A 27,780-nucleotide genomic window follows, 5' to 3' on the forward strand; every position below is an offset into this window, starting at 1 on the left:
ACAGAGCAACTAAAATTGTTTTTAATTACTTATTACTAACATTAATAAAGACACACAAAGATACGAAAATACAATTTGAACAATTAGTGCAATATAGAATAAGTTAAAAAAATTAATATTAAAAAATACGTTCTTCATTAGTTCAAATGTTTTGCTTCAAAAACTATTTTGAACTACATAACCGTCTTCAAAAAGAATTTTATTAAGCCAATATTTTTTTATAACTATCACCATTTTGTTTATTATAAATTATGATTTGAGAAAACGTTTATTATAATACTTATTTTACAATGTCTGAAGACATAAGAAAGTTTATTGAAGAACAGAAAGCCATAATTGCTGAAGAAAAACGCAAACTGCAGCTGGAATTTATAAATGTTGAGGAAAACGAGGATGAGGTAATAAATGTGTTAACTTCTAACTCTATACGTGATTTAAAGCCGCAAAAGGGGTACTCAAACTTTTAAATTATCAGCAGCCCTTTTGTTTAACAATGAACTCTTGAGATCTGAAGATGCTTGGCTCAAGCATTGGATTAAACCAAAAGATCCATTTTCAATTATTCAAACTTAATTATGTTTTTCCTCTTTATTTAAAAGAATGCAAATTTATTTCAATTATCTAATTAAATGTAGAGTGAATAGCAAATTACAACATAATTACATGTTTAGAAGCCATTAAATTTATTTACTGATTGGGAGATGGGTAGTGATATCATGAAAAAGAGGAGTGCCACAGTCTGACCTTGTTTAATATTGATTTTCTTGAAAAATGACATGAAGGGGTAGAAATGTCTTGCTATTATCACTTATTTTATCTGTGTAACTTCACTAGCACAGTTCCTTCTTGAATTCCTTTATAATTTAAAAGTTAGTTAGTTAACAATCTGTGTTATATTGTGTTCACATTATTTTATGTGAAATGAACATTGTTCCAGAAAGAAAATTGTGATAAACTACAACAACATAACAATAATGAGATACAATCAATTGAATTTGGAAATAGTAAAATATTGATAGAACCCTGTGTCTTATCTCCAAATGCAAACCAAGTAAGTACCTTTATAAATTTGTATTTTAACCCTTTCAATTCAATATTTTTATATCGTAGACTGTCTGTAGTTGTTTGTAATTTTTTGCTAAAGCTTTTTGTTTTTTCGATTCATTTTAGAAACTACTTAGTACCAACAAAGTTAATATAAATAGTAATGAAGGTATTGTAGAGAAGAGTAAGCAAGCTTTTATTGATAATCTTTCAGATTGTGACAATCCACTTAGATCGGTAAGCATGTATGTTAATTTTTGTTTAGCAAAATTGATGTTTTAGTGCCTCCTAAGAACACCAATATGCATGTATTAGCACACAAAGCTATCTACTAATTTCATTTATATTTTGTAATATCTTATGTTTAATATGTTTCTTTATATTTGAGACTTGAGTAACGATGATTTACACTTATATGAAAAGCTGTATAAAAATGTAATATTATGTAGAAAATAAATATTAATAAATTGTGGGAGATTAACCATTTACATTACAAAGTTATTTTTGATGAACCAATATTAAAAGGTCTATTATTCTAACATTTATTTATGATAATAAGACTTTTCTTTATAACTCTACAGATTCAAAATCAAGATTATTGAAGTAAACATGAAATATACTGCTGGATAAAATTAAATAGAATATCACGTTTAGTGTAGGAGCATATCTAATAACCCAGAGAATAGCAATAGGATTAATTTTAATTGTATATTACTAGAAAAATATTTATATCAATTGTTCTATTTAGAAAATATATAAAATGAGTATCTAATTAATATGCATTGTTTTTAGGAGTGACAAATTTTGTCCAGCAGTGTACTTAAAATTTCTTAGAGGTAAAGGATTTAGTTTCCTTAGTGTTAGTATTGTTGATGTGTAGAAGTCCATAACTCTTCTTTTCTATTAACAGCAAGCCTTTTCCCTTAAATGTTTTTTCAAATATAAATATAGAAAATATATTTATATTTATTTGTAGCTTTTCTAAATATTTCCTTCTATATTTCTTCTTCATATGTATTCATAAGTAAAATAGTACACTAGTCAATATTTAAACAAATTGTCGTTTTCCACCTACACTAACATGTAAATTGATCTAAATAGTTTGGTGGTCGTTAGATATTTTTTAGACGACACCGTAAAATGATGTTAAGCGATTGTGTTTGATTAAAATGCTATTTTTAGGATGACATCAATCGTGCAATGTTACGGTACGGTGAGTACAGCCCGAACAATCCTCAGTTAAGAGTCACTGCCGCACCATACCTTGGTTTGGGGGAGTATGAGCAACGGAGGAACATTTTTTTGCAAAAACAGAAAGCCGAATATCTGAGACACCTTGCACAGGTATGTTAACACGTATACACAATTTATTAATAACACAGAAAAAGTTTGCACAGCTTGTTAAGAAATATGTACATAGATTTTTCATTATTAATTACAGATACATGCCATTAATTTACGTATCACAAAAAGTTATTAATTTGGATATTTCCTCTAGACGTGTTCGATAATAAATATATAAGTTTACTCATTCCTCAGATATCACATTTATAATGTCAATGTTTATGTAAATATCATTAATACATAAAAATATAAAGCTACATTAATATGCTAGAAGTGTATATATTTAATGTCGTAAAGGTAAATAAATATATCTTATAAAGAAAGATTATTTGTAAATAAATTTATTAACAATCGTTTAAGAAGTTTAACAAATAAATTTGATATTTTTGCAGAAGAGCCAAAGTTTAAAAGAGGTTTCTAAGAGCATAACTTCAGAAAAAGCTTCTGTGAAAGAAACCAAAGCTGTACAAACCGAGATTCAGAATATTCACACAGAGTTAGTAAGTAAATTCGGTTTTCGGGCATGTTGTAACCGCTTTCACTAATAGATCTGAAATTACTCTTATCATATTCTAGATTATTTTTGCTTACAATTCTGTAAATATGTAAATAAGTCATGAATAATGCTGTACTAATAATTACTAATAATTGTATTTCAAGTAAATCATGCCATTTATTAATCCTTAACATTAGTTTATTAACAAATCATACAATTATTACTGTTTGTACTTAATGGTTTCTACCCACTGTGAAAGGTCATCTTGTAATTTATAAAACATGTGTTTTATCTCATTCTCGGCTCGATCGAATATGAGTCTGTTCCTTTTGGTATCATGTTTTTGTTTTAGCCAAATTCTTAGTGCCATTTGATCCACAAATAGGCTGTTATCGTTGATGTTTTTCACAGCGATGTTTATTTCCTCGAAAAGTTCTTTTGACGGTTCCAGACAGTCGTAAAGGCGACCAGTTTGCCTAACACATGCTTTCTTCAGTGCGCTTTCGTTTGCTAGGTACTCGTTGGTATGCAGATCGATGTACTGCGTCGAGTCATCAATTTTTGCCACCATAAACGTGTCAATACATTTTTTTATAGAGTCTGAAAGTGTTTCATTGTTTGGTACAGTTATAGGTTTTAATTTTCTTGATTTAATGAACTCTTGTGTAATATCATTGAAAATGTTTAACACACTTTGGTGAATGATATGTATATGCTTAACAGAAGGTTCTGTATCTTTAGTGTTTTGGTCCACCAAGTCATATGATAGCTTGAGTTCAACTTTCGAACACACAATAAGCTTCTCAACTTCTATTGCCTTTGATATCATAGCTGCGGTAACATTTTTCAATACATTGGACTGTTCTAAGTTAATTAGCATGGCATCCAATTGTGCTTTGTTCGAGTTTTCGATGTTGGCGATAAAACGGTTCACAACTTCCTCTGAAGGTCCTACAATTGGGATGTGCAATAATTTACTGTGCCAAACTTTGTCTTTTAGAGACTCTATTATTTCTTGTAACTCTTTAAGATTGTCGATTTCGGCAAGCAGTTGTGTTTTAATGTCGATAATCGCCTTTTCTGATGGTGGATTTGATTGCCAGTCTCTTATTAATAAGGAAATATCAACTATGGCAAAGACTCCAGCTGATACAACACCTATTAAACCAGCTGCTGTTTTCAGGATAGATGTTCCTATAAAAAGTTTTAATCTCTAAATGTAAACAGAATTTTTATGTCTTACTGTTAAATGTATATTACCTGTATTTGTTAATCCAAAGAAAGAATATATCATTCTCAAGTGTTTTTCTGAAATTGAAATGTACTTTCCTATTTTAGGTAAATATTTTAAAGCCACATCTTCTGCTTCATGCATAACAACCGCACTAAGGGCAAATGTTTTCATAATATTAGTATTTGGTAAATTTGTCAAGTCCAAAGTCTCATTTGCAATTGCTATAATTAAAAATAATTAATTTAAATGAAATTAAAATGTGTTGTATTACCTTTTAAAATTGTTGTCAAACCACATTTTTGAGATATTCCCTGAGAGCCAAAGTAAGTGAGAATCTTCCTAACATTATTAATTTGCATATTTAAACTATTATTGGACTTTTGTTTCTTTTCAGTTTTTTCTTTGATCTCATTGATAATCCCTTGTGTAATGCGATTAGCAATAAAATCTGTTACGAGATTTGTTACTCCTCCACTTAGTGACAATCCAGCTCCTAGTAAACAAATAATTGAAAATAAATAAACCATTCTACCACATAAAATCTACCAACTACTGCAGGTATCGCAGACAGTCCAGCTGTAAGTGGTGCAGACACAAAAGAACCAATCATTATGGCAGCACCCCCACAACTTGCAGCCGTGCCAGTTGTCTTGGCAATATTGCAATTTGCATGGTAGTACCTTGCATCACTTAATAGCCTGTCCAAATCCTGGACTATTTCATAGTCCTCCTCCAGACAGTCATTTAGTAATTTCATGAAATTTTCTGAGTTGTTTTCAAACTCAACCACTACAAATAAAATCAAAATTGATTTATACACTAAAAATAAATATTTACGATCAATTTACCTTCATTTTGTTGTGTTGTTTGCAGTTTTGCTTCCTCCAAATCATTCTGCAGGCTTTTGTAAAGACTGTCCATAGCACCCGAATCTGTGTGCCATCCAGATTTTGGTTTTAGTTCTTCCATTTCACCAAAGCTTCTGTATACACTGTCCGTCATTTCTGAAGATAACGCGCAATTTCAGAGAACAAAAGAAAATGTGATCAGTTGTTTTCTTACCTGTTCCAAGTTGATTTTTATAATCAGTTGAAATTATGATTATAAAATTTATTAAATGGTCATGATTCACTTTTAACAACTAACAATTTAAGTATTTTGCAACTTACAACAAAGCGTACAACAAAACGTAAATAAACACTGCGTAGTTACGAACAGCTGAGTCTGACAAGGTCATCGATTTGTTTTGTGATCGCGACTACAGACGTTTCATATGTAGATGTCGCTGTGAGAAAATCTAGTTAGAAATATTTAAAGATTGGACAGACATTATGTTTATTTTTAATTTGATATTCTTCTTTTTTATAAATTTAAGGTATAATAAGAGAATATTTAATGTGGCTTTAGTCTATTGTTGAAGTTGTTAAGTTATAACTTTTAGGTGTCATCAAAAAGCCGAATACTACTCTGGATCTGTGGAAGTAAAAATTAAATTCAAAATTCACAAATACGAGCCCTTTATTGAGATAATATCAAATACGTACAAAATTTACGTATTTCAGTGTTTATTTTATTACCTTCTTATTAAAATGTTTAAAATAACCAACTGGAGGTCTTATGGTGACGAAAAAACTGAAAACTAACCGTCTCCATGGTTACGTGGTCCAAAGCATGTCTAAATTGGACTTTTACATTTTTAGTAGAAACCAGGATTTTTCTTGTAGGTTTGGAATCAAACGAACACCCATCCACTAATCATCTTCTTACAGTACTTGAACTAATTTCCGTAAGTCCTTCCTTTAGGTTCACTTGACAATAAAATAGGTATTTTGTTCTGTTAATTGGTCTTATAATTATCAATAAATCTATTATGAGATTATATAAAATTATGTAAAAAAATAAAATAAATATTGAAATATCTAAATTTGGGACGTATTTGATATTGTCCCAATATGTAATGGGTAAGACTCTTATGCACTATGTGAAATTAACAAAAAATTTGTTCAGTCATTGGAGATTTGTTCTAAGAACATATTTCTAGATTATTGTGTATATAATTATTCTATACAATTTAGTATAATTAAATAATAAATATATTTGTTGTAGATTCAGTATGGAGTGTCCCAGAATTTAGCGGAGAAGGAACTCAGCCCCACTCCAGTTAATAATTATCTACCGTTAAACAATCGTAATTTAGCATCGTATAGAGTAGACCAAAGATTAACTAGTGCTCAAAATGCCTTACTGAAAACCGATATGGATAAGCCAAAAGGCATATTGTCGAATAGGCGCACTGGAAGTCCCAGGGGTAGGTCAATAGAAAATATTAAAATTGTGGACAACATAAATATTTATCTAAATTTCAGAACGACTATTGTCGGACTTGAAGCACTCGTACACGCCAAGCTTCATGGACGGTTTTAGTTATCAGGCTACCAGATCCGAGGAATTGGAAAGAGTAAGTAGATTTTTGAACTAAACGTTTTAATGTACATTTACTGCTCACACAGTGTGTAATACAAGTGACGCAAACTAAAAGAACGTAGAAATAGGCTCGGCGCGATTTAATGCAGAACAGTGGTTTGATAATGTCCGCAGGAACGATTGAAACGAGAAGCGTATCAACAGGAGTTACGAATGCAAATCGAGGAGAAACGTCGCATGCAAGCGATGCGCGATGAACAGGAGCGCCGCGAACAAGAACTGGAAAACAGACGGCTGGAGCAGCAGCTGCTGCGCATGCAGGAGGAACAGCTGGCAGACGAACAACGCAAGAATAGAAATTTCGAACATGTACGTTGATTGGGTTTGTTACAAAATGGTTTGGTATGAAGCACTTAATTAAAGAGGGCATTTTATGAATAGTATTCCGGTATGATTTATCTATTAGAGTAGATAATAAAGGTTCGGTTTTTTCAGAATGAATTTATTTGTAAAATGTATCAAGTAGAGTTTAATAATGTGTGATAACGAGTAGTAAGTAGTCTTGCAAAACATTTTAATTTTCTTATAATCCAAATCATATCCCCTCTTCCAACATTCCTAGGATTAGAACAAAAATACGCTTATATAGATGATTGTGTTCCGTCCCCCCCGTCTATTAGTCTAGACTTAAGACTTAGGTTTTCCTTAGCTAAATTTAAATGTAAAATGTATCTAATGAAGTTTTAATAAATTGTGAAATAATATCCAGCCTGGTAAAACATTCTTGTTTTTCTTATAATCCGAATCACATCCTCTCTTTTAGGAATTTCAAATTTCTGCTGATTGATGTTATATATAGTATTGGTTGTAATGTAGTGTATAATTTAATAGATAAAAATGTAATATCTCCTCCAATCCGGAGATTGAGTTATGCGGATACTTTTTATATAGCCCGTATTTATTATATTTGCTGCACTTGTTTACTAAAATATTAAGCTGAATAATTATTGTAGATGCGCAGACACAGTGAGGAGTTGTTTAGGCGGCAGCAGGACGTGCCTTTACGCGGCGGTCTTCGCAAGCACACCGAATCGGAAAGCGGTTTGAGCGGGCTAAGCCGCGAGCCCCACTGCCCCAAGCCGCCGCATTATTCGCCGCCGGTGGCGCGTCGCCACCACTATCCCCCTGGGTCGTCGACGTCGTCGTATAACGTTCCATCCACTAGTGTGTTCGAGCCCACCACTGTCTCCAGGTACACGTCTTGTAAATAATACTTTTGATTGACACCTGCAAGTCACATTGCACTTCGCGCATAACTTTTTTGTTCGTCGTTCAGGTACAACCTTCCTTCCTCGCGCTTCGACTCGTATTCGACGCGGAGGCACACGCTCAACCGCATGGACTCCCTCAACTCCCACGATCCGTTCGTCCGACGGTGAGTTGGCCGGCCGATCGTCCGTCTCTCGTTAGCAGAGCCGACTTTCTGGCTGCTTGCCTGCTTGCCGCCCTTCGTTGATCACCGTTTTCATTTTTCTTAGATATTGAGTTGATGTTTCCTTAATTTTTTCGTTATTTGTCCTTTATGTTATCATTTAGACACACTCAATAACATATTTAAGACTTTCGTTGAATGTATGTAAATAGAATAGTAAGCTGCCCGCTATGTTTTAGTTTTATGTCTTGCAGAAAAATGTGTAATATATCAAAACTACTGTTTTTACCATAATCTATAATTGGAGTAAGTGAATGAGACCTCATATTTTTCTGTAAGATCCCACGTTCAATTTACACGTGCTAATTGCTCGTTCTCGTCGCCAGCACGAACACGTTCAGTCGCTTCGATTCGCTAAGTCGCATCGATTCGCTGACGCAGCGTATGGATACAGCACTTAGTCTGCGCGAGGGCCTGGGCAACGGTCAACGCAGGCACAGCGCCACGCAGCAAGACCTGAGCGCGTTTCGGCGCAGCCCGAAGTTGCAGCGGCGCGGCAGTTCGGGCCGTTTCGACGACACACTACCCGTGCCTGTTTTGAAGGCTCATTCGCCTGTTGCCAAGGAGCTGCGCAATTCGGTACCTTTTAATTCGGCGCGTCACGGTTCGGACGCCGTCCGCCGTCTGGAGGATAAGTGGCAAGTATGTCTGTGTTCCCTTATATGATTGATTTACTCGCCAATGTTCCTATTGATTTTGATTGTTTTTAGATTCCTGCAGTACAAAAAAATATAGTGAATCACTACGATTCGTCGAGAGATAGTAATAGAAGTATATTAACGCAGTTAGGTGCGATAAGGATGCAGCTACAGCAGGAACAATTGAGAATGGATGAAAGCTTGCGAAAACGCGGTTATACCCAATCCAAGGCTGTTGATTTCCATTCAAATGGATAAATATACATACATCGAGTTATTAAATTATAGTTATTTTATATATTGTTAGAATTTGTCTTTATATTTATATTAATTAAACTAGATCTAGAAATGTTTCAATATTGTTTCATTTATAATTGATTCTATTTACTCCTATAATATAAAATATATAAAAGTTACAAGACAAAATGGGATTATTTGTTGTTAAATAGTGTTCAAATTATACATACACAGTCCTAAATACATCGTTCCAATAGAAAAAATTGTTTGCTCAGAGACACAATCATGAATGTTATACATTCGCGTTAAGATTTCGTCTCTAAAATGAATCTAAAAACTTTCTAATATAAAAAGTTTTTTAAGTCGATTGCCAATTGCGTTTTTATTTGGATGTTACTAAATATTTACTAAAAAATGTGATTTAATAACAAGTTTTGAATTATTTAAATAATAAAACTTACCTCTCAAACAACGTAGTAATCTGAAAAACTGATAATACAGACATCCAGTGAGAGATGGCGCTAAAAGTACCGTGAGTGTTATTTTAGAAGTACCCAACTTTAATATCAATGCAATTATCACTATCTTATTTTAGATTAGATTTTTTTATCATAATACACAAATTTCAATTTTAAAATAATTATATTAAATCAGTTTTATATTAATCATCTATCATGGGAAACTGTGGAGGGCAATTGTGCAATTTGTCATCATTAATATTTTACCTTTTTGACGTCGGAACTGATATAAATGTATGTTATAATTATTTTAAGGAAAATGACTATTTATATTTTTGGATAACATTAACATTTATTCTCGTCCCTTCTGTGATTACAAATTTTTATAATATAAGGTTATTCGAAATGGAAAATCAATTAAAAACAATGTCTAAGAAAAAATATTTTACATTTCTTACATATGTACAACTGTCCCCACTAGTAAGATATTTTCAAAACTTTAACTTAAAAGGTTCACAAAAAGCTACAAATGAGGCCAACATAGCTTTATTGAATATAATGGAAGCTTTTTTCGAATCAGCTCCACAATTGATTCTTCAAATAACATCTATAATGTTACAATTTAAAAATGGTCAAACAGGTAGGTATATATTTTTAAATTTAAATCATGTTGCTACTAATTTATGTTTTTAGAAATTTTCTATTATACAGACAAACTACTTTCCATAATTTTTTCAATTTTTAGTATTAGTAAGGCTGTGTCAACTTATCATAAGACAATTAGAATTTGTCAGAATAATAAAAATAACATTTCTACTGATGGAACTGTATTACAAAATTGTTGGCATTTTTTTATAACAGGTAAGTAACTCTTTTTATTTATGACCACAATATTCTTATTCCGAATAATTTTAGCTTCAAGAATAATTTCAATTACGTTAGTAATTTCACTGTATCCGAAAACAACTATTGGAGTCTTAGTAATTCACTTGGCTTGTATGAGTGTCATGCTTTATAAAAAAAATGGAGATATCCCACTTTGTGAAACAAGTACTTTCGAAGTAGTTCTATTTTATGTTGTTATTGGCGGCATATATATTTTTGCACACATATCAATAAGCGAAGGAAAGACAAAGTACAACGTTATATTTCTGTATACTGTATTTTTTATAGAAAATGTAGTAGCCACATTTGTTTGGTGTTTTAACGTTAATCTGACAGAGTTTGTTATATTTATTTCTTTTTATTTAAATATATTTTTTTTCATAATAGGAACTATATGTATGATAGCATATTATAAATATTTTCATCCGAATAAAACAAAAAAGACGAATGTTGAAGTGGCAAGTCACCTTAAAAGTTTAGATGTACCTCATTAATTACTATTTGAATTGGGAGTACTTTTTAAAATATTTATTATAACAGTAATAATATAATAACGTGTTATTACATAACGAGTTACGATAATCTTTTAAAAACTTTAAGATGGCGTCTTAATAAGAACTCAACAATAAAAAATAATGTATGTCTTAAAAGCAACATTTTTAATTTAATTTGTATATTTTATGTACTATAAATATGTATATTAAAAATAATATATATTCTAATATTGACATTTATTATGTTTTCGAAGATGTCTGCGTTGTAGCCCCTTCACCACAAGCTCCAATCTCCTGACTTGAATTCGATTTTGTAGGCGTTTGTCTGATATATCGGAGTGCTGCCTCTAAGCCTTTAACACTGTCCAGTAAATTAATAAATTGTATTGCATGAAATATTATACCTTACCAATGTTTCCTTGAGGATCGTACGTTCTTTGTGCCGGAATATAATTTTCTTGATTTAAGCCTATTTTTAAATTATTTATTAATACAAAAACTTGCCAAAATAAGTGGAAATACCTTTTTGGAATGTCTGAACAGATCGTAAATGATTGCTTATTTTTAATGGACATAACTTCTTTGTTTTCAATGGATGTTTTCATTTTCAAATGTGTCTGACTAATGAACGTGTCTTTTGAATCACATTTTAAAGTTTCTGTCATGCTTTAAACGAGTTAATTACTATTTAACAATATGTAAATTAAATATTACAAAACATACTTATTTTTTCGGCTGGGTATCTTGGATCTTGGAACCTTAGTTCCCGAAAAGAGTTGTCTTGATTTCGCCCTATATTATTATTTAATTTCAATACTAATAACCTGTGACAAACGATTAGTTAACATACCGTTGAGCATCTTCGAGACTTCTTTGTTTTTTGTTGTTCGTTGATCGTTCTTGATTTTCAATGAAGCATTTTCCTTTCAAACGGCCTTTACCAAATGCGCCTTCCTTTGCATTACGTTTTAAACTAACGCTGTTTAATGACTCATTAAAATAAAATTTCGTCATAAATAAATTAACGTACCCAAGTCTCCGCTGGGCTTTAGTTACTGAAAACCCTTGTTTTGACTTAATCCTGAAAAATGTTACAAATTTATTTATCGTCTATAGTTAATAATTAACGGAGAACTACCTTTTTTGGTCAGAATCTGTATGTTTTTCTTTATCCGATCCTTCTTGATAATACCTTAATTGCGCTCTAGCTATAACTGCTTCTCTTGAAATTATTTTTAGTGCTTCGTTGCCACTACTAAAGGTAATCATTACTATTTGACGTACAAGAAACGGTGCTGTACTTACCTAAGTTTTCGTACAGGTATGGTATTTGATCGATGATTGTTTGCTGCAGGGGAATGTTGTCTTGCATTTATTCTAAAGGAATTATAAAAAAATAAATGGTTATTTCGACAAAGTTGGCGGTATACCGTTGTTTGGAGTCCGGCAGTGGGTCGTGAATTTCGGTTGTTTTCCTTTTCAAAGTTTTATGGACGTACGTATCCTTTCCATCACGTTTTAAATTTTCCACAGCACTAATCATCAGGTTAAAATTAAATGTTTAAAAACAAAAATAGTATTTACCAGGATTTTCTTGCTTTCCTCTGATTTTTGTTTTTCACTGTGGCCGAATATGCCATTCTTCGAAGAGTAGTTGATTGTATATTGCGGTAGTCAAACGATTTCTCTTCCTCCAGTTGGGATGATTTGACTGGAATGCAGGTAGCAGGCCTATGGTCTTTCGATTTCTTTTGAATTGTTTTGGCATCTGAACGCTTGGGACCATCGGACTTTTTACGACTTCCTGGTCTAATTACCATTGGTTTATCATATGACTTTCTATATAATTCGACGTCAGATCCTTTGGACTTATGATTTGACTTGGTGTTTTGTGGAACAGCTGTTTCCTGATGTTCCTTTTTTCGTGTTGGAGGTCTAGAAGCTTCAGGTCTGAAGACGGCCACTTCAATAAGTTCGTTTATTTTGTTACTGTTTCGGCGATTCAATGCTCCCAACCCATATACGGTGTTATTATTCGATTTCTTGTGTGGTCCTGCAGTCGATGCTTTTAATTCAATTTGGTTTTTCTTAATATGTTTTCGGTTTAACGTTGCTGAATACGCCTTTCGTCTCATGGTCACCGATTGATATTGTCGGTAATCAATCCCCTTTAGTGATGGCAGCTTCTTAGGATCTTTGTTATTGACTTCGCCATTCTTCCTGAGAACCAAAATTATATATTTCGTGCTTATCTCAATAAAATACAACTTACCTTATCTCTTCTAGATTGTTGCAATCTCCATCATGACTAGTCGCAAGTCTGCTTACGCCATCTCCCTTTAATTCTTTTAGTTTGTGCCTATGAGCTAATATACGGTACATAACGGCAACTTTGCTTAGCGAGTCTTCTTTGATAAACTGAATCACTTGATTTAAATCAATTTTTGTCATATTACTTATATCTTTTAATATTTTAGCCTGACGTGAATGAGTCAAGCTTAATAAAGGATTGGTCAGAATTACTTTTTTTCCATTTTCAGTAATCCATGCATGTTGCAATAATTCTTTGACGTTTAGTCTTCTATTTGAATCAATGTTCAATAAACCAAGCAAACAACTTTGAAAATCTAGAGTAAAGTGGCTAATCAATCTCTTTTGGTTCTCAGATAGTCCTCGAGATATGTCGGCTATTAATTGTTGGCGACGTGGCTGGGCGGATACTATGTAGCTCTTTTCTTGAAATGGGAGATGTCCATTTACCATTGCATACACAATAATTCCCCTAAACAAAAAAGTATACAATTAAATTAAAACATTTTATAATAACAGAAATATACAAAATTGACGTTTCGGTATTTCCCTTGGGTGCACACGGTTAAAGTGACAATTTCTGTAGTTCTTAATGACTTATTGTTGATACAAAACTTTTTACACAACGCTTTAGGCGAATCGCTCTAGCGTCCTTTATCTAGATGGACTACCTACCTATACGGGACATCTATTTAGATGTCTTCCCCATACAGTTACTCACTTCTTCTTGTAAAGTTTACGTCAGAAAATGGAAAAGTTTTATGTGTTAATTTACAGGCGGGTGGATTAGAGTTTAGTTATTCCTGATAGGTTTTGTAAAGTAATGTTAAGAAACTTACAAGCTCCACATATCTACTTCTGGTCCATATTGTGTATTAGCAAGGAATAATTCCGGTGCTGCGTATTCTGGTGATCCGCAGTGGGTCTTTAATGGAGAATCGTAGGACCAAATGCTGCTTAATCCGAAGTCGACAATTTTTATTTGAGTGTGCAATGAATTTAACATAACGTTTTCAAGTTTCAAGTCCCTGAAACAACAACAAAAATTACTATTTTATTATTTACGTATAAAATCAAAATTAATTCCTACAGGAACTGTAAGGTTACTTGTGGTCAAAGGCAAGTCCTTAGTCGAATTCATGCATAAAGCATGCATGAATCAGAAATAAAGATAAGAAATTATAATATATCCCTAGACCAACGCAACGCCACCGTATAATGCGAATTTTATGTTGCGATTTAAAATATAAAATTTCATGTTGGCCATTAACCATTTTTCCGATGTTAGAGCAGACAAAGCGCCCGAGAAATCTTTGTTAAAACGACAAAGAAATCCACCCCGGATAAATTTTATTCCGCGAATAAAACAAAACTTCACAATATGCACTCAGACCGAAACTCAATAATATAAAATTGCACAGTATAAATGACAAATGCGAAAAACTTCGACAATTTTAACGTCGCCCTCGAATTAATATTGCTTTGTTAAATCGTCGAGATGCATTAAGTATTTTTGTACTTTGCGCGGCTCTCTTGCTCAACGTCATTAGTCATTTTAAATATCTCCTTGTGTAACTACAAGTCATAAGTTTGCCGAAACTGACAACCAAAGAAGAGCCATTTTACTACGGAGTATAAATATTTGCCGGAGAATAATATCGTGATTTATTAGATAGGTAGCGACGCAAAACTTTCAAATAGATATTCGAAGATTAATTAATTCGTTACTAATATGAATGTCACGACCCTGATATATAATTAAATGTTTTACAATCGATATCGGAATAATTTAACGTTACATATTATTTTATGTCATTAACCGTTAATTGTTTATTATTAATGTCACCGACATTAAACAGCGATGAGTGAACTGGATTCTCTTGTACTGTATTGTTATTCACACCGTCATGTATATATTTCGGTGGCAGTTTGTTTTCCTTTCGAGCGCGGAGCCGAGTATCACAAGTGGGCACTCCAATAAATTTCGGCGCGTACAAGATGCACATCTCAGTCGCGCGATTTATTTCTCCCAAGATTATGAATATAAACATTTATATTGTGTGAATCTCGCTGCTTACGAGAACTTTTCAATTCGGGCCGGCGAAAAAAGGATTCGGTTCTCGGTATGAGTAACTGTTCTTTTCATCCTTTTACTTATTCTACAATTGAATGTCAACAAACTGGAAACTCTTGGAAAACGATTGTATTTGTTTGGGCATAATCACGAAGAAATCAATAATGTAAATCTATTGTCTTTGACGTGCCTCATTATGCATTAGCAAAAAGCCAACAATTTTTAAGGACGACACGGAGGGGGATGGAGAAACTAATTACCGTATTTCGCTGCTGCTGACCGTCCTAATAGTGTTGTAAGTTTTTTGATTAAAAAATTGAAAGGATTACAGAATGCTTAAGCGCAAATATTTCAAGTGTACGATCTAAGTAAGTGGTTTTATAAAAGCCTCAGTGCATTTACTGCCGTGCATCGTCGAGAAAAGAAAACACAAGTTTATGTAACAGTGTTTTCTTTATCGTCTCTCTGTTTTCTTAAACATGCAAATGAATCTGTATCATCGTGCACACAATGTAAAGTTTACGTCAGTGGTTCATGACCTTTTTATGGTAAATTTTTATAGTGCAACATTAATAGGTTACATCCTTCTAGTATCTTTTTTAATTATCTCTCCTTAAATTTACTAGGGGGGAAAAGTCTTGGCCAGACGAAACTATGTTGAAGGATAACAATTTTACGATTATGTACTACAATGAAAACTTTAAAGTAACATAAATTTTAATAAAAACAAATAGTTACAATGCGTAATTCATGTTACACCTACAATGTAGATGTTGGGTTAACAATAATTCCCCATCATTTGTGCCATTGAATTTGCCAAAATACAAGCCATGAATCCGAACATAACCGCAATACGCGAAAATAAAAATAAAAAACAATCATCGACGACGAGTTTAGAGAATTTTACTTTTAATATTAGCCCCAACAATGGCACGCAACTGAACAACAAAACCACAAAAAAATACTGGGTAAAAATTAATTGCAGGATACCTGGAAGCTGGCTGGTGAAATGCACTGGGTTTTGGATATTGATTTCCAATAGAGCTTTGTACTGTTGGCGGTGCGCTTAATTTGGTGGACCCGTTTATCCACCAACGCTAAATTATTAATGCCCATAGAGGATCAATCAGTGCTGTATGCAATCGGGATTAAAATTAATTTGCCGTAACTTTGACCGGCAATGATGAACGTGAGATAAATGAAATGTAAATAGAATAATGAAATTTTTCGTATGCGTCGCTATTGTTAATTATTGACATGCATTGTCACGTTGTTGTTTTGTAGTGTAACGTTTCCATTTACATTTTATTTCATTATGGTAAATTCGTTAACGTCTGTAAAAAATTCAAGTAGTGGAACATCTGTTGTCCCAAATATTTAGGCAAAATTTAGTTTTAATTACTACCACATAATTCGCAATAAACTGAGGCAAAGGTCCGCATGCCATTTAAACGGTGCAGCACAATTTAACTGGAATGAGTCTAATATCGGGGCACGTTTATACATGTACATGTACGTCTGGCGGAATAATTCACTATGTGACATAACAAACTGAAAGGTCATCGACGTAATTACACACCGTACTAATAAATTAACCTGGTTTAATACCGAGTGCGGTTCGACTGCGCCAATCAAACGATCATATGACCCATGGCAAAAGCCATATAACAAACTTTGCCCGTTGCACATTGCTCCGAAGTGGCAGAAATCAGCGATGTAATGTTTAATGGCCAGTGCCACCAACACACACACACACACACATTCACGAACAAAGGTTAAATACCGGGTGCATACATGTAATGAGAAATCATAGAATTCGCGGAAATGTTTTAGTATTTTCGATTAGAGTGCATTCTATTTCCAATAGGATCAGCCGACAGGCAACACCATACCAACATTTGTTAATACCAGAGTAATTACAATTAGCAATGGTTCATTGTGAAAATATACGAAACTAACAGGGGAGTGCTGTATTTATGTTGTATTTTTGACTATTGGTGGTGGTAATTTGAATTATTTCAAAAATTAGGTACCAATGGCATTATATTGCAATACATGTGTTGTCCAAATAAATTTTAATTAACAATGTAGTATCCTGCATCAATTAAACAAAGTTGCATCAATAATTATTAAACCAGTAATAAAACTAATGTATTCTGAGTGTAAAACAATCCTCATGCAACCTCCTGATTGTAGACAGATTTACAATTGTCATGTTCCAAAATTGCCATTATAGAGTTAAAATCTTCAGAAGGGAAGTCTTCTTTGAGACATTTACGGTGCTAAACAACCAATAAGTTAAGGACGAGCCGAATAAAATATGTTCAAATCCACAACATCTTTATTTTTATGTAGATTAGAGTTGCAAGTATTCAAATAATATTATTGGTCAAATAATAATAATAATAAATCTATTTCATATAAAAAATTCAAATTATCCACTTCAAAAACTATATAACATATGTGCATGTTAACTGTTTCAAACATTTAAAATTTATAATTCTTTTTCCGACAATAAAGATAATTTTCCTCCTGTCAACATTCGGAAATGCACTGTATATGTTAGTGTAAGTTGATTCGTTTTAAAATTAAAAATAAAAATATTAAATTCTTTGTTAGTCACGAACAAAATAAAACTAAAGGAAACCATATGAAACAAAGAAATTGCAATAAAGTGTGTTTTAATAATGTTCATTAAATGTCTGACATAAAAGTTACTTTAAGCGTGCTATAAAAACGACACAGAATTTTATTTAACAATACCTAATGGACTTGTAAAATAATAAATCTCAATATCTATATTAAAGTTTTATTGTGATATTTTATAATGTCGCTTCCGATGAGCGTCAACTTTATGATGCATTCAATGATTTAAGCGCAATGTTTTATGTCATTTTTGTCCAAATGAAATATTGTTTTTATATTCGTTACTATTGACAAGATATTATTGTCAGTGAGGAGGGCGATATGAAAATTCAAATAAACCATAGTGGTATAAAAGTGAAGTCTCTTTGTTGAGCACCCACTTTATTATCTCATTACAGCAGACCGGAATTGAAAATTGTTCCACATCAAATGTACAAGGGTTATCGCAGAATGGCATTTATAATCGAAATAGAGAAAAATTAAAGTATTCAGTTTTTCAATATTATTTTTTAGATTAGAAGCAGTGCTTCAGAGATTCAAATATTAAATACATTTTTTTATACACAATTAGTATAAATAACAAAAAAATTAAACACGTTGGTGTAGTCTTTGTTTATTTGACACATTTAGGATATCCAACTCAAATTTTAAAAGATTTATGAATTAGTTAGGACAGTTCAGTGTCGGGTAGTGGAGGCGGGACTGCCAGGAAGACGTCCCGCAAAAAAAATTGGTCTTTTATAAACAAGGAAGACTTCTTTTCGCTCATTGTCATCGCAACTGGACAGCAAAAGATTGGAAAAAGTACTATTAAACCGATATTTAATAATTTCGGTGATGGTGGATAGTTTGTTCATCGTCCTAAAAACTTCATCCAAAATAAGTTAAAACAACTATTAAACATGGAGGTGTTATGGATTGTTGTGAATGAGAAATGTCGTTAAAATTTATATTTCAGAATATTTTAAAAAAATTCAATTATGGTTATTTTGAGACAGTTTTATATACTTCGGAAGAGATTATGTTATATATTTTTTATAAATTGTCTAATTCTGCGTAAAAAAGTGTTCCCATATTGTGTTATTAGAATTTTTTTAAACGTACTAAAATATATTCAAAAATGTTTTTTTTTACTTATTTAGAAGGCTATATTTTTTTCAAAATTCTCTAATACTTTGTGTTATTAAAACTTTTTAAATTTGTTAGAGGTTTTGATAAAATTTCTGAAAATTAAATCTCGACACTTAAATCAGTTCTCAGCTCTTCTCCAGCTTATCGGGAAATACTTAAAGTAACCATTCCGAGTCACCCCGTATGTTATCTACATACAAATAAAGTAAGCCTGAGAACCCGATCTTTTGAAGATATCGTGTCAGGTTAAGAAAACCTATCCGATAAACGTTGCACAGAATTCATCCAGATTATGCGATTACCGTGCCGTTAAATAGACACGACGCCAGAACGGATTCATCATCCTACAGGTGCATTCCGGGAGATGGAGGGTCTCAGGAGCGCGTCGCGGGACCACTTACCGGCACAGATTAGATACCGGCCCTGTACATGCCGCTGCGGACCCTCCGAAATACGATTCTGCTTACGTGATAAGAGGAAATATATATTTTTTTCTAGCCCGGTCCACGGCCCCCGCCCACGTGCGGAGTATGCGGGGCCCCGGAAAAATCGCTTTGTTAGGTCAATGGGGGTTACTGGCGGGGTCGGGGCTTTTCTGCGGTCGTGTCCCGAGTGTCCGCAATAAAGAGAACTCGCCGTTCGCACTCTAACTGATAATACGCTTTTCTAATAAAATACGGCCCTTGATGTATTCAGTTACCGCCGGGATTATGACCGATCCGCCAAGATATTTCTATACATGCGAAATTGGCAATCATTTTTTTTTTTGCCTCTCTTTCAGTCGCGTATCCGGAGGCCGGAGGATAAACAGCTAATTTATCGAATAGTGAAATGAGGGCGGTGTGGCGGATTAATTGAAAGGAATGCGGCGCCGCTTTTTCCGCAACAATTGTATAAATCACGAACGATTTCGAAGGCCCGCCCGCTCGGACAATAATATTAATTACAGTTCGTCACAAAGGCAAAATCAATTGACACCCCGTTAAATCCATTATCGGCGTCGGGTCCGGTCATTTTGATGCAAATGCGCCGGGTCGGGCGGGTACGTACCCGTATACAGTGGACGGGCGGCCGGTGCTTATTTAGTATTAAAAGTTTTCGGGGCGCGCTATCGGAAAACGATTCGTGCAAACAGAGAAAATCGTTAATTACGAGTAGAACGCTGCAATCACATCTGTTCGGTGGAACGGTGTGCGCAATCCGGCACAATCCGCACAGAATAAATTCGGCTTTAAAGTTGGGAACGTTGGTCGGGAGCTGCCAATAAAGCTGTCCCGCGCTGCAGTGACACCGTAATACATGGCCGAACATTCATCACCGCGTAGGGAGGGCGGCGGGCGCGGTCCCCGGTCAAATGAAATGAGCAATAAATAAAATGCTGTAAAGTGCGGCGCTGGTCATCTATCAGCGTATGTGGCGCTGCGGTTGCCACTATCCGGACCCACTCCTCGCCGCAGATTCACCACTTCACACACTGGATGCTGATATGTGCATATCTAAATGACACCCTAAGAATATATGTGTGTGCGACGTTTCCTACACTTCGTAAATTTTCCCTTGTTCGTGTGTCCACTTTTTTTTTACGGCGGTTCTCTGCTGCCGATGGACACCGCCAAGTCGATTATCTTCCGGACGCTTTTACTGTTTTTGAAACCATCAAATTTTGATATTTTAAAGTTTAACTTTAGTCGATGTATATTATTATTTATTTAATTTTTATTGCCTCACAATTTTTTGAAAATTAAATGGTTTAACGACCAATCAAACACAATACACGTACTATATACAAGGTGGCTCATTTTTGTTCGTATTCCTACTAATTTGTAACTGGATTTTAATCAAGACAATAAATAATCGTGTTTGTGATAAGAATTGTTTTTTACACTTACTTACTATCTACATTATACCAAAAAGGGACTTTACTTTCTCGAAGTCCTCGGGGCGATTTGAATGGTCCCTTAATCGTATCCCAAGCATGTCCTAGATAGGGTTAATGTTTGGACTGTGGACTAGCCAGACAATAGTATCAATTTCAATCAATCACGCAAGATAATTTTGGTCACACGAGCTGTGTACGGTTCAGTATTATCCTGAACTAATAAAAAATTTGGACAAATTTTTGGAGTATATAGCACGACATAATCTTCCAGAATGATCAAAATGTAACTTTCAGCATTAAGATTGCCATTATTTAACACAACTAAGTCGGTACGTGCACGTAATAAACATAGTACATACAAGGTGGCTCACTTTTATTGTACACTTTCGTATTTATATTAATTTGTAATTGGATTTTAATCCAGACAATAAATAACTATGCTTTTCCAAGAAATTAACTTATACTAAATTTCGATAAAAAGGCCTTTTACTTTCTAGAAGTCCTTAGGACGATTTGGATGGTTCCTTAATCGTGTCTCAAACATGTCCCAGATAGGGTTAATGTTTGGACTGTGGACTAGCCAGGCAATGGTATCAATTTCAATCAATCAAAAAATATACAATGTCAAAAATATTCTAGAATATCATATAGTAACTTACGTGTCATTAATTGGGATGTTAAAATCAAGTTATAAATATAAAAAAATATTTACATTTTAAATAGGAAGTGTCAATTCAAAAAAATTAATATCTACAAAAAATAATATAATAAAATAAAAATTCTTCAGTTATGATTATGTTGTCAATTTCAGTTTTCAATTTGTCTTACTTATTTATAAAATCCTTTATGAAACTGTATGGAAATTACTAGATATAACTTTGTATATTAATATATTTATAGCAAATTTAATAACTTCATCCAGAAAATCAGATATTGAATTTACTAATTAATCCCCACAATCAATTTAGAGCTTGTTAAAACATCTTTAAAAGTATATAATTGAGTGCTGAGATCAGTGAACATTGTTCACAACTAAGTATTGTTGTTTCCACTAAGAATTAAACTGATTTTGAACATTAATCCGTTAAGTCAATATATAAAATCCTCAGATATTCTTCCTACTTTAATCTCTAATTTATTTAATCAGACGAAATAAATTTATAAGAAAAAGGTTGTAAATTTTGCTAAGGATATGTTAATAAGTAAAGTTTTTTGACGATTACGAAGATATAGATAAGGTATAAAAACATTTATAACTAATTATCTGTAAGTATTATATTATGATACAATAACATTTTTTTTATAATTTATTTGTTTACTGATAATAATAAATAATTAATGATAAAATATATAAGTAGAAAAAGTATTCTTATCTAATACACATTTTGATTATTAATTAAAATGATTAAGGTAGAAACCAATTTTCAATTTAAATTAATTAAAAACTGAAAATTTCATAATTGGAGAATAAAATTTAATCATTTACTCAATTTTAATATAAATTTCCAATATCAATAATAGGACTACGCATTTATCGAATAACAGTGAATAATCCATATCTCTTTGCTGAAAATAAAGCTGTAAGTGAATTTTTTTTTATATATATAACGAAACCGTTCAATAAACCGCGACTCGTGACGCGCCAGCAGCGATAAATCAGTGTCCTCGTGCATCCACAGACGGCCTCCGTCTGCGGAGAATTTCCATATTGGTTCCTGAAGTTTTGCACAATCCTCGGCACTCAATAAGCCGCGCGACAGGAGGATGGCGTAAGGACGACGACGGCACAAGAAGTGGGTTCCGGCCGGTTAAATCCGGCACTATCTGTGCGGCACTCTTGCTGACTATGCTGGCCACTATCTGTACGGCCCTCGACCTCCTCAAACTTTCATATTGATCCCTCGTGGACGCACTGCACGCTCAGCATCTTTCGCGGCCACGACTAAAAAAAAAAGAAAATACCGGGGGATTCGACCGGGCGAAGCGAACTCTCGCAGACGGCGGGCCATTCATGAATTGAGTGATTACCGCCGGAGAATCGAAAACATCTTTGTTAAAGAGAGTAAATATTATATTTAGTTTTTTTGGTGTTTTAAATCGATAATCGATAGGTTAAATCTAAGAAAACTTATTTGGCTATATCTAGAAGAGTCTAATTTTAGTTAGTGGAAGAAGTATTTTATGTTTTTTATGTTTAACTTTCTTGAAAATAATTTTTATTCAACAAAATAATAAGTTATACCCATTACACTCAACAGTTTTTTGCCCACAATCTACAAGCAAATACATCAAACTTGATGTTTTGAAGTTTTGATCTCCTCTTCAGAATTTTCTTTCATTGCGTAAAAAATTGGACAATGGCAAATATAAATAATAAGCACATTATGAAATACACTGCACAAGTAAATAATTTGAATTTACCAGATTTTCAATATGTTTTATTGTGGCCAGTAATATTTGAATATTTGTAGCTCTAGATGGATTATTATTATTAATATACATAAAAATAAACATTTCTTGTTAAATTTTCATTTTTAAAAAAGCCATTTTGTGGATTTGACCACATTTTATTCGGTTCATTCTTCATATATCTGTTGATTAGCTCCGTAAAATGTTAATGAAAATTTGGCTTAATGACAATATATGACATGGTAGTGGTTGAGAACGAGCTACAACCAGAAAATGGGACCGTCTTCTGATTATTTCTGCTACACTAAATCGGATCCTGTACATCCAGACTTCGTGAAGATGTTGGAATCACCGTAAACTTGTCTGCCGTTAGAAGAAGATTGTATGAAACTGGTCTTAGACCCAGAAAATATTGTCTACAACCTCTGTTAAACAGGGAGCGTCGGTTTGCTCTCAGAGCATTGGTTAACCACCGCTAATGGACTGTAGTCGAATGGCGTAATTATTTGTTCACAGATGAGTCTACACATTAAATAACTTGGCTAGCCGTATTTGGACATAGCGTAAACGTGGTAATGAGACCAAAACATCGCTCCAACTGTAGGTTTTGGAGGTGATGACATTACTCGGATGCAGTGGCTAGATGTGGAGCTTGTTAATGCTCTTAGAGAAGAATTTATTCGTTCACCAATTTTGAGTATGCCAAAGAAGGTGGAAGCTGTTCGTAAAGCAAGGAGGACTGATCTAGTACTTTTTGCAAAAATGTAGAGGTTAATTTCTGTTTTTTTTTTTTAATTTTAAGTAATTTTCATCTATATATATATATATATATATATATATATATATATATATATTCCAAGGGATTTGGTGACATTATTTTTATCATTGGTTTAAAAATTCCGCTGCTGATGCAGTTTTGGTTAATTCATGCAGGAGATTATATTGTTTGTTAAGATTTATTTTGATAATATATTTATTGCAATATAGTGTCATTGGCAGCAAAGTCTTTGAAATAATTAAAATAATAAATAAAATTATCCATTTCGTACACTGCGCCGCAAAATTATGGAATACTTTCAAAATTTTGTAGTAAAAAAGATATTTAATAAATATTCCATATATTTGCGGTGCAGTGCATAAAAATTAATTCAAGTAAATCATGAACCAAAAACGCAAATTACTTTTTCTTGTACCTAATATATTATCTTTTTAAATTACAGTTTGAATGCTATTTAAAATCCGATATTAATTATGTTCGTGTGATGTTTACAATGGGCGATTAAGAAGTTTTATCCGGACACAAATATCAAATTTCCCCCACAAATCCGCAAAAGAACTAACTAATTGCATAATTTGTACGAGTGCAACAGAAACATGAACCATGAATAAATTTGTGGGGAATCTAGATCAAACCCCTGCAGCGAGTGCCACTGAAAAGTTTATGACACGGCTTAATTTAGTAAAAGCCCGAAATTAAACCCGACGAATAAAGTTAATTGCGTTAAAAATATGGCTTCTACTTTGCATACACATTTTCACGATACACATAATCGACGCGTGAACAGCGCCAAATTTGATGTAATGGTATCGTGTAATCACATTTCCCCTGAAATTATGTTCACAAATTTGACGTTGTAATAATAAACAACCGATAAAATCATGAATATATTATGGGTTTTATTGGGGCGCAAGGCCGAAAGTGCAGGTAATAACGTCGAACGCCTATAAACAATTTTAGAGGGTTTCGTTTTATATATTTATCCGTAGAAGTGGGACGGTAACAAGGCACACATACCCACCGCTCACTTTTATGCATATTATCCGTGGCCGCTCCAACAGGTGTAAAACTGACGCACACATGCGACGATTTTAATTGCAGATAAAAAAAATGCCGTAAAAATTATTTAGGCATTATTAAAAAATAATATTTACTAGTCACACAACTGCGGTACGTAATTGACGAAACAACTCCGACAAGGATTCAATTATGTTTTTTCGCATTCGACAAACAAATTCCGTTCAGACTATATTTATTTTAATTATTAAATTTTAATGTAAATATTTTGATAAATTACATTTTAATAAAAGTCAACATCAAAGTCTATGTTTACCTTTGCTAGTTCGTGGGAACGTTGTACAAAAGCAGAACGCTTTATAAAGGCAGACAGTAAATCTCGCTCCGGGCCAGTTGTGTGCAATAGGCAAATACAAAATTGGAACACCTACCATATCTACTTCACGAATAATGTTTTGCACATTCAACATATTGAAAATAATGGGCATAAATTAGAATTAATTATTCTGGCTCGACCAATTACGTTCTACTTAAAACAGCAACCGGTTAAAATCACTTGGTTGGATAGTGTGCCGATTATGGTAATGTAATGTTGGTCTAATAAAGAAATGGAAAAAATACGAGGGCCTCAAACAAATATACATTTTATTGTGATTAGAGCACGTTTACAATTCCTGCGAATAGAGGGAAAGCCTTCATAAATACAACATCCAAAACACAAACAGAAAATACGGGAGAGGCAACAAAATGTTTATTTGTTAGTCCGCTGAAGTCGTGTCTCGTCCATATTTCGAAGTTTACTTGTTATTTTGACCGTCTCACATGGCGAAATGTACAAAAGAAAAGTTACATTGGAGCAACTATATTACAAACATAAAGTATCCCTCTACTTTATTGTATCCTAGTTATGTACAGGAACTGACGTTTACAACGAAAAATTTATTTTCTTATTCCATTTGCATATGGCAATGTTTCAAATAAATAGTCGTTTTCGGTTGGCGCGCCGGAGCTAACTCCAACGTCACAACTATTTTGTGTACGTAAAATGGCGCAGTTTCAGCTTTCCTTTTTGTTTTCCGGTAAACCACTATCCGACGTCAAGCACTTTTTTGCCGCCATTCAATAATAAACTACCATTAAAATAGGAAGCTCCACAACCATGCTTTATAATATCGTTTTAGAGAATAGCTGCCCTCAATTGAATCTAAAAAGGACAATTCTAAATATTTCACGGCGCCGAATTTACAAGTGCGACTTAGTAATGTAAAACTTCCGGATTAAACATCTCCAATAGAGTAGAACTTAAACCTTCGGCTCAATGTTTAATTAAAATCTAGCGCATAATCAAAAAGAGAAACAAGATTTAATCCGGCTTATGGGGCTGCAAAGTTCGTATTTTGTCTCCGCCTTTAGTTAAAAAGCATAATCCTGAGATCGCAATACAACAACAATAAAATAAACGGAACTATTTAAGTAAAACTTTAAACTGGAAGCAACAAAAACTAAATCCAAATAAAGATCACGGAATTAAGATAAAGAATCGCTGTGGCTGCGCAGCATGAGTTCAACGGTACACTCATGTAAACATTTAAGTAATTCACCTATTCCCGTCCCTTTTACCCAAATTGAAATATTTCACATATTTTCTTCGGCTTATGTGGTCCGTTCACGCAAGCCTGAATGCACGATAGGTTTCAGCTCCTACACACGTTAAAATAACATAGCCTTAAAATCCAATTATCTTATGATATATTGTACTAAAATAGCTATAAAACCGTCCCTACCGAAATGCCGTATACATTTTTATACCCAAATTGATTGTGCACGCAAGATATGTCTTTTATTAATTTTATTATAATACAGTTGTATCGCTATCCGCATAATTGCGTTCCGGAATGTTACCGTTTTACCTGTAGTTGTATTTACGATGGGAGCTAAAATATATTTTTACCATAGACACGGTTATTTTATTCATTCGATGCGAGGCGATTAAGCACAAAAAGTTTTTATGCCGACTGTTTAATTTGTTGTTTTGATAAAAAAAACTCGAAAAATACCATAATTTTATCTAAATAGTGAAATGCAGAAAACTTTTAATACGGCAATTTATCATTTCCAACAGTCCATTAAAACTGTAATGAATATTCAAGAGATGTTGATACGATAATTAAACAATGAGCTTAAAACTGTCATCACCTGTTTTATATAACGGATGATCAATACTGTCCTACGCAGTCTAGTTGGTATAACGGAATTGAATGGAAACGATTCAAAAAGACGATTGAAATTTAGTTTTAATGTAGCAACGGGCGCATTCGCCAAATTTTCAACCGTAAAACTTCGTTAGGCCTGATTATCTTGGCACGGCCGTCAGCTTCAACATAAAAGGCGGCAAAAAGCCCCGCGTCTGAAACAAGCCATAGTAACAGGTATTCAAATGTAAAAATTCATTAAAATTATTCCGAAAATATTTAGGAAAACTTGATATTCAAAGGCGGGCGAGATGATAACCAAAGATATCCCTTAAGCCGTGTAATTTCGGGCTGGATATGCTGGGCGAGCCGTTGTTCGCATTATTCACATTTCGTCGTAATAATAAGGCATTAAAAGTTTTTGAATCGATTGGAATCTCGGGATGGGTTGGGGTTGCGTATTCATCATTGAGTGCGTCCCTCCTATTGTGTGTTCTTATCTACTTCCATATCCAGTCGTCTGCCATTCTCTTTTGCCGTTCCCCAGATTTTCTCGCACAACTTTTACAAAACTGCACGTGGAACTTTTTGAACGTGT

At 33.4% G+C, this 27,780-nt stretch overlaps 3 protein-coding genes across 14 annotated transcripts in view; 1 reads left to right on the plus strand and 2 right to left on the minus strand.

Annotated features, from left to right (window-relative positions):
• Nucleotides 1–165: 165 nt before the first annotated feature.
• LOC109596565 (uncharacterized) lies at nucleotides 166–9,029 on the plus strand. 11 transcript variants are annotated; one of them, XM_049966849.1, is made up of 13 exons: nucleotides 167–398; nucleotides 938–1,051; nucleotides 1,171–1,204; nucleotides 1,259–1,281; nucleotides 2,227–2,388; nucleotides 2,781–2,888; nucleotides 6,225–6,426; nucleotides 6,485–6,576; nucleotides 6,717–6,911; nucleotides 7,556–7,794; nucleotides 7,879–7,977; nucleotides 8,361–8,676; nucleotides 8,745–9,029. In XM_049966849.1, exons 1-13 carry the CDS (start codon nucleotides 291–293, stop codon nucleotides 8,928–8,930), a joined length of 1,878 nt encoding a protein of 625 aa, XP_049822806.1. In that variant the 5' UTR covers nucleotides 167–290; the 3' UTR covers nucleotides 8,931–9,029. The 11 variants fall into 11 exon arrangements, with proteins under 11 accessions (XP_049822819.1, XP_049822806.1, XP_019867688.2 ...); XM_049966862.1 differs by having other exon boundaries at nucleotides 166–398; nucleotides 1,171–1,281; nucleotides 8,755–8,907; XM_020012129.2 differs by having other exon boundaries at nucleotides 1,171–1,281.
• LOC109596566 (uncharacterized) lies at nucleotides 3,037–5,346 on the minus strand. The gene is made up of 6 exons (XM_020012130.2): nucleotides 5,181–5,346; nucleotides 4,967–5,122; nucleotides 4,665–4,907; nucleotides 4,390–4,611; nucleotides 4,145–4,339; nucleotides 3,037–4,078 (listed from the first exon to the last, which is right to left on the minus strand). Exons 2-6 carry the CDS (start codon nucleotides 5,118–5,120, stop codon nucleotides 3,105–3,107), a joined length of 1,788 nt encoding a protein of 595 aa, XP_019867689.2. The 5' UTR covers nucleotides 5,121–5,122; nucleotides 5,181–5,346; the 3' UTR covers nucleotides 3,037–3,104.
• Nucleotides 9,030–10,890: 1,861 nt separating the features above from the next.
• LOC109596551 (hormonally up-regulated neu tumor-associated kinase homolog A) overlaps nucleotides 10,891–27,780 on the minus strand; it is a 347,951-nt gene continuing 331,061 nt past the window's right edge. For both annotated transcript variants that reach the window (XM_049961294.1, XM_020012118.2), the window contains 12 exons: nucleotides 13,896–14,084; nucleotides 13,019–13,528; nucleotides 12,331–12,966; nucleotides 12,177–12,281; nucleotides 12,052–12,123; nucleotides 11,885–12,001; nucleotides 11,777–11,827; nucleotides 11,597–11,725; nucleotides 11,470–11,538; nucleotides 11,269–11,412; nucleotides 11,156–11,215; nucleotides 10,891–11,107 (listed from right to left, as the gene is read on the minus strand). In XM_049961294.1, coding sequence (XP_049817251.1) covers nucleotides 10,987–11,107; nucleotides 11,156–11,215; nucleotides 11,269–11,412; nucleotides 11,470–11,538; nucleotides 11,597–11,725; nucleotides 11,777–11,827; nucleotides 11,885–12,001; nucleotides 12,052–12,123; nucleotides 12,177–12,281; nucleotides 12,331–12,966; nucleotides 13,019–13,528; nucleotides 13,896–14,084 — 2,203 coding nt within the window. In that variant the 3' untranslated portion in view covers nucleotides 10,891–10,986. The remainder of the gene's footprint in view (nucleotides 11,108–11,155; nucleotides 11,216–11,268; nucleotides 11,413–11,469; nucleotides 11,539–11,596; nucleotides 11,726–11,776; nucleotides 11,828–11,884; nucleotides 12,002–12,051; nucleotides 12,124–12,176; nucleotides 12,282–12,330; nucleotides 12,967–13,018; nucleotides 13,529–13,895; nucleotides 14,085–27,780) is intronic.

The sequence above is a fragment of the Aethina tumida genome, chromosome 1, assembly GCF_024364675.1.
Source record: "Aethina tumida isolate Nest 87 chromosome 1, icAetTumi1.1, whole genome shotgun sequence".
Lineage (NCBI taxonomy): Eukaryota > Metazoa > Arthropoda > Insecta > Coleoptera > Nitidulidae > Aethina > Aethina tumida.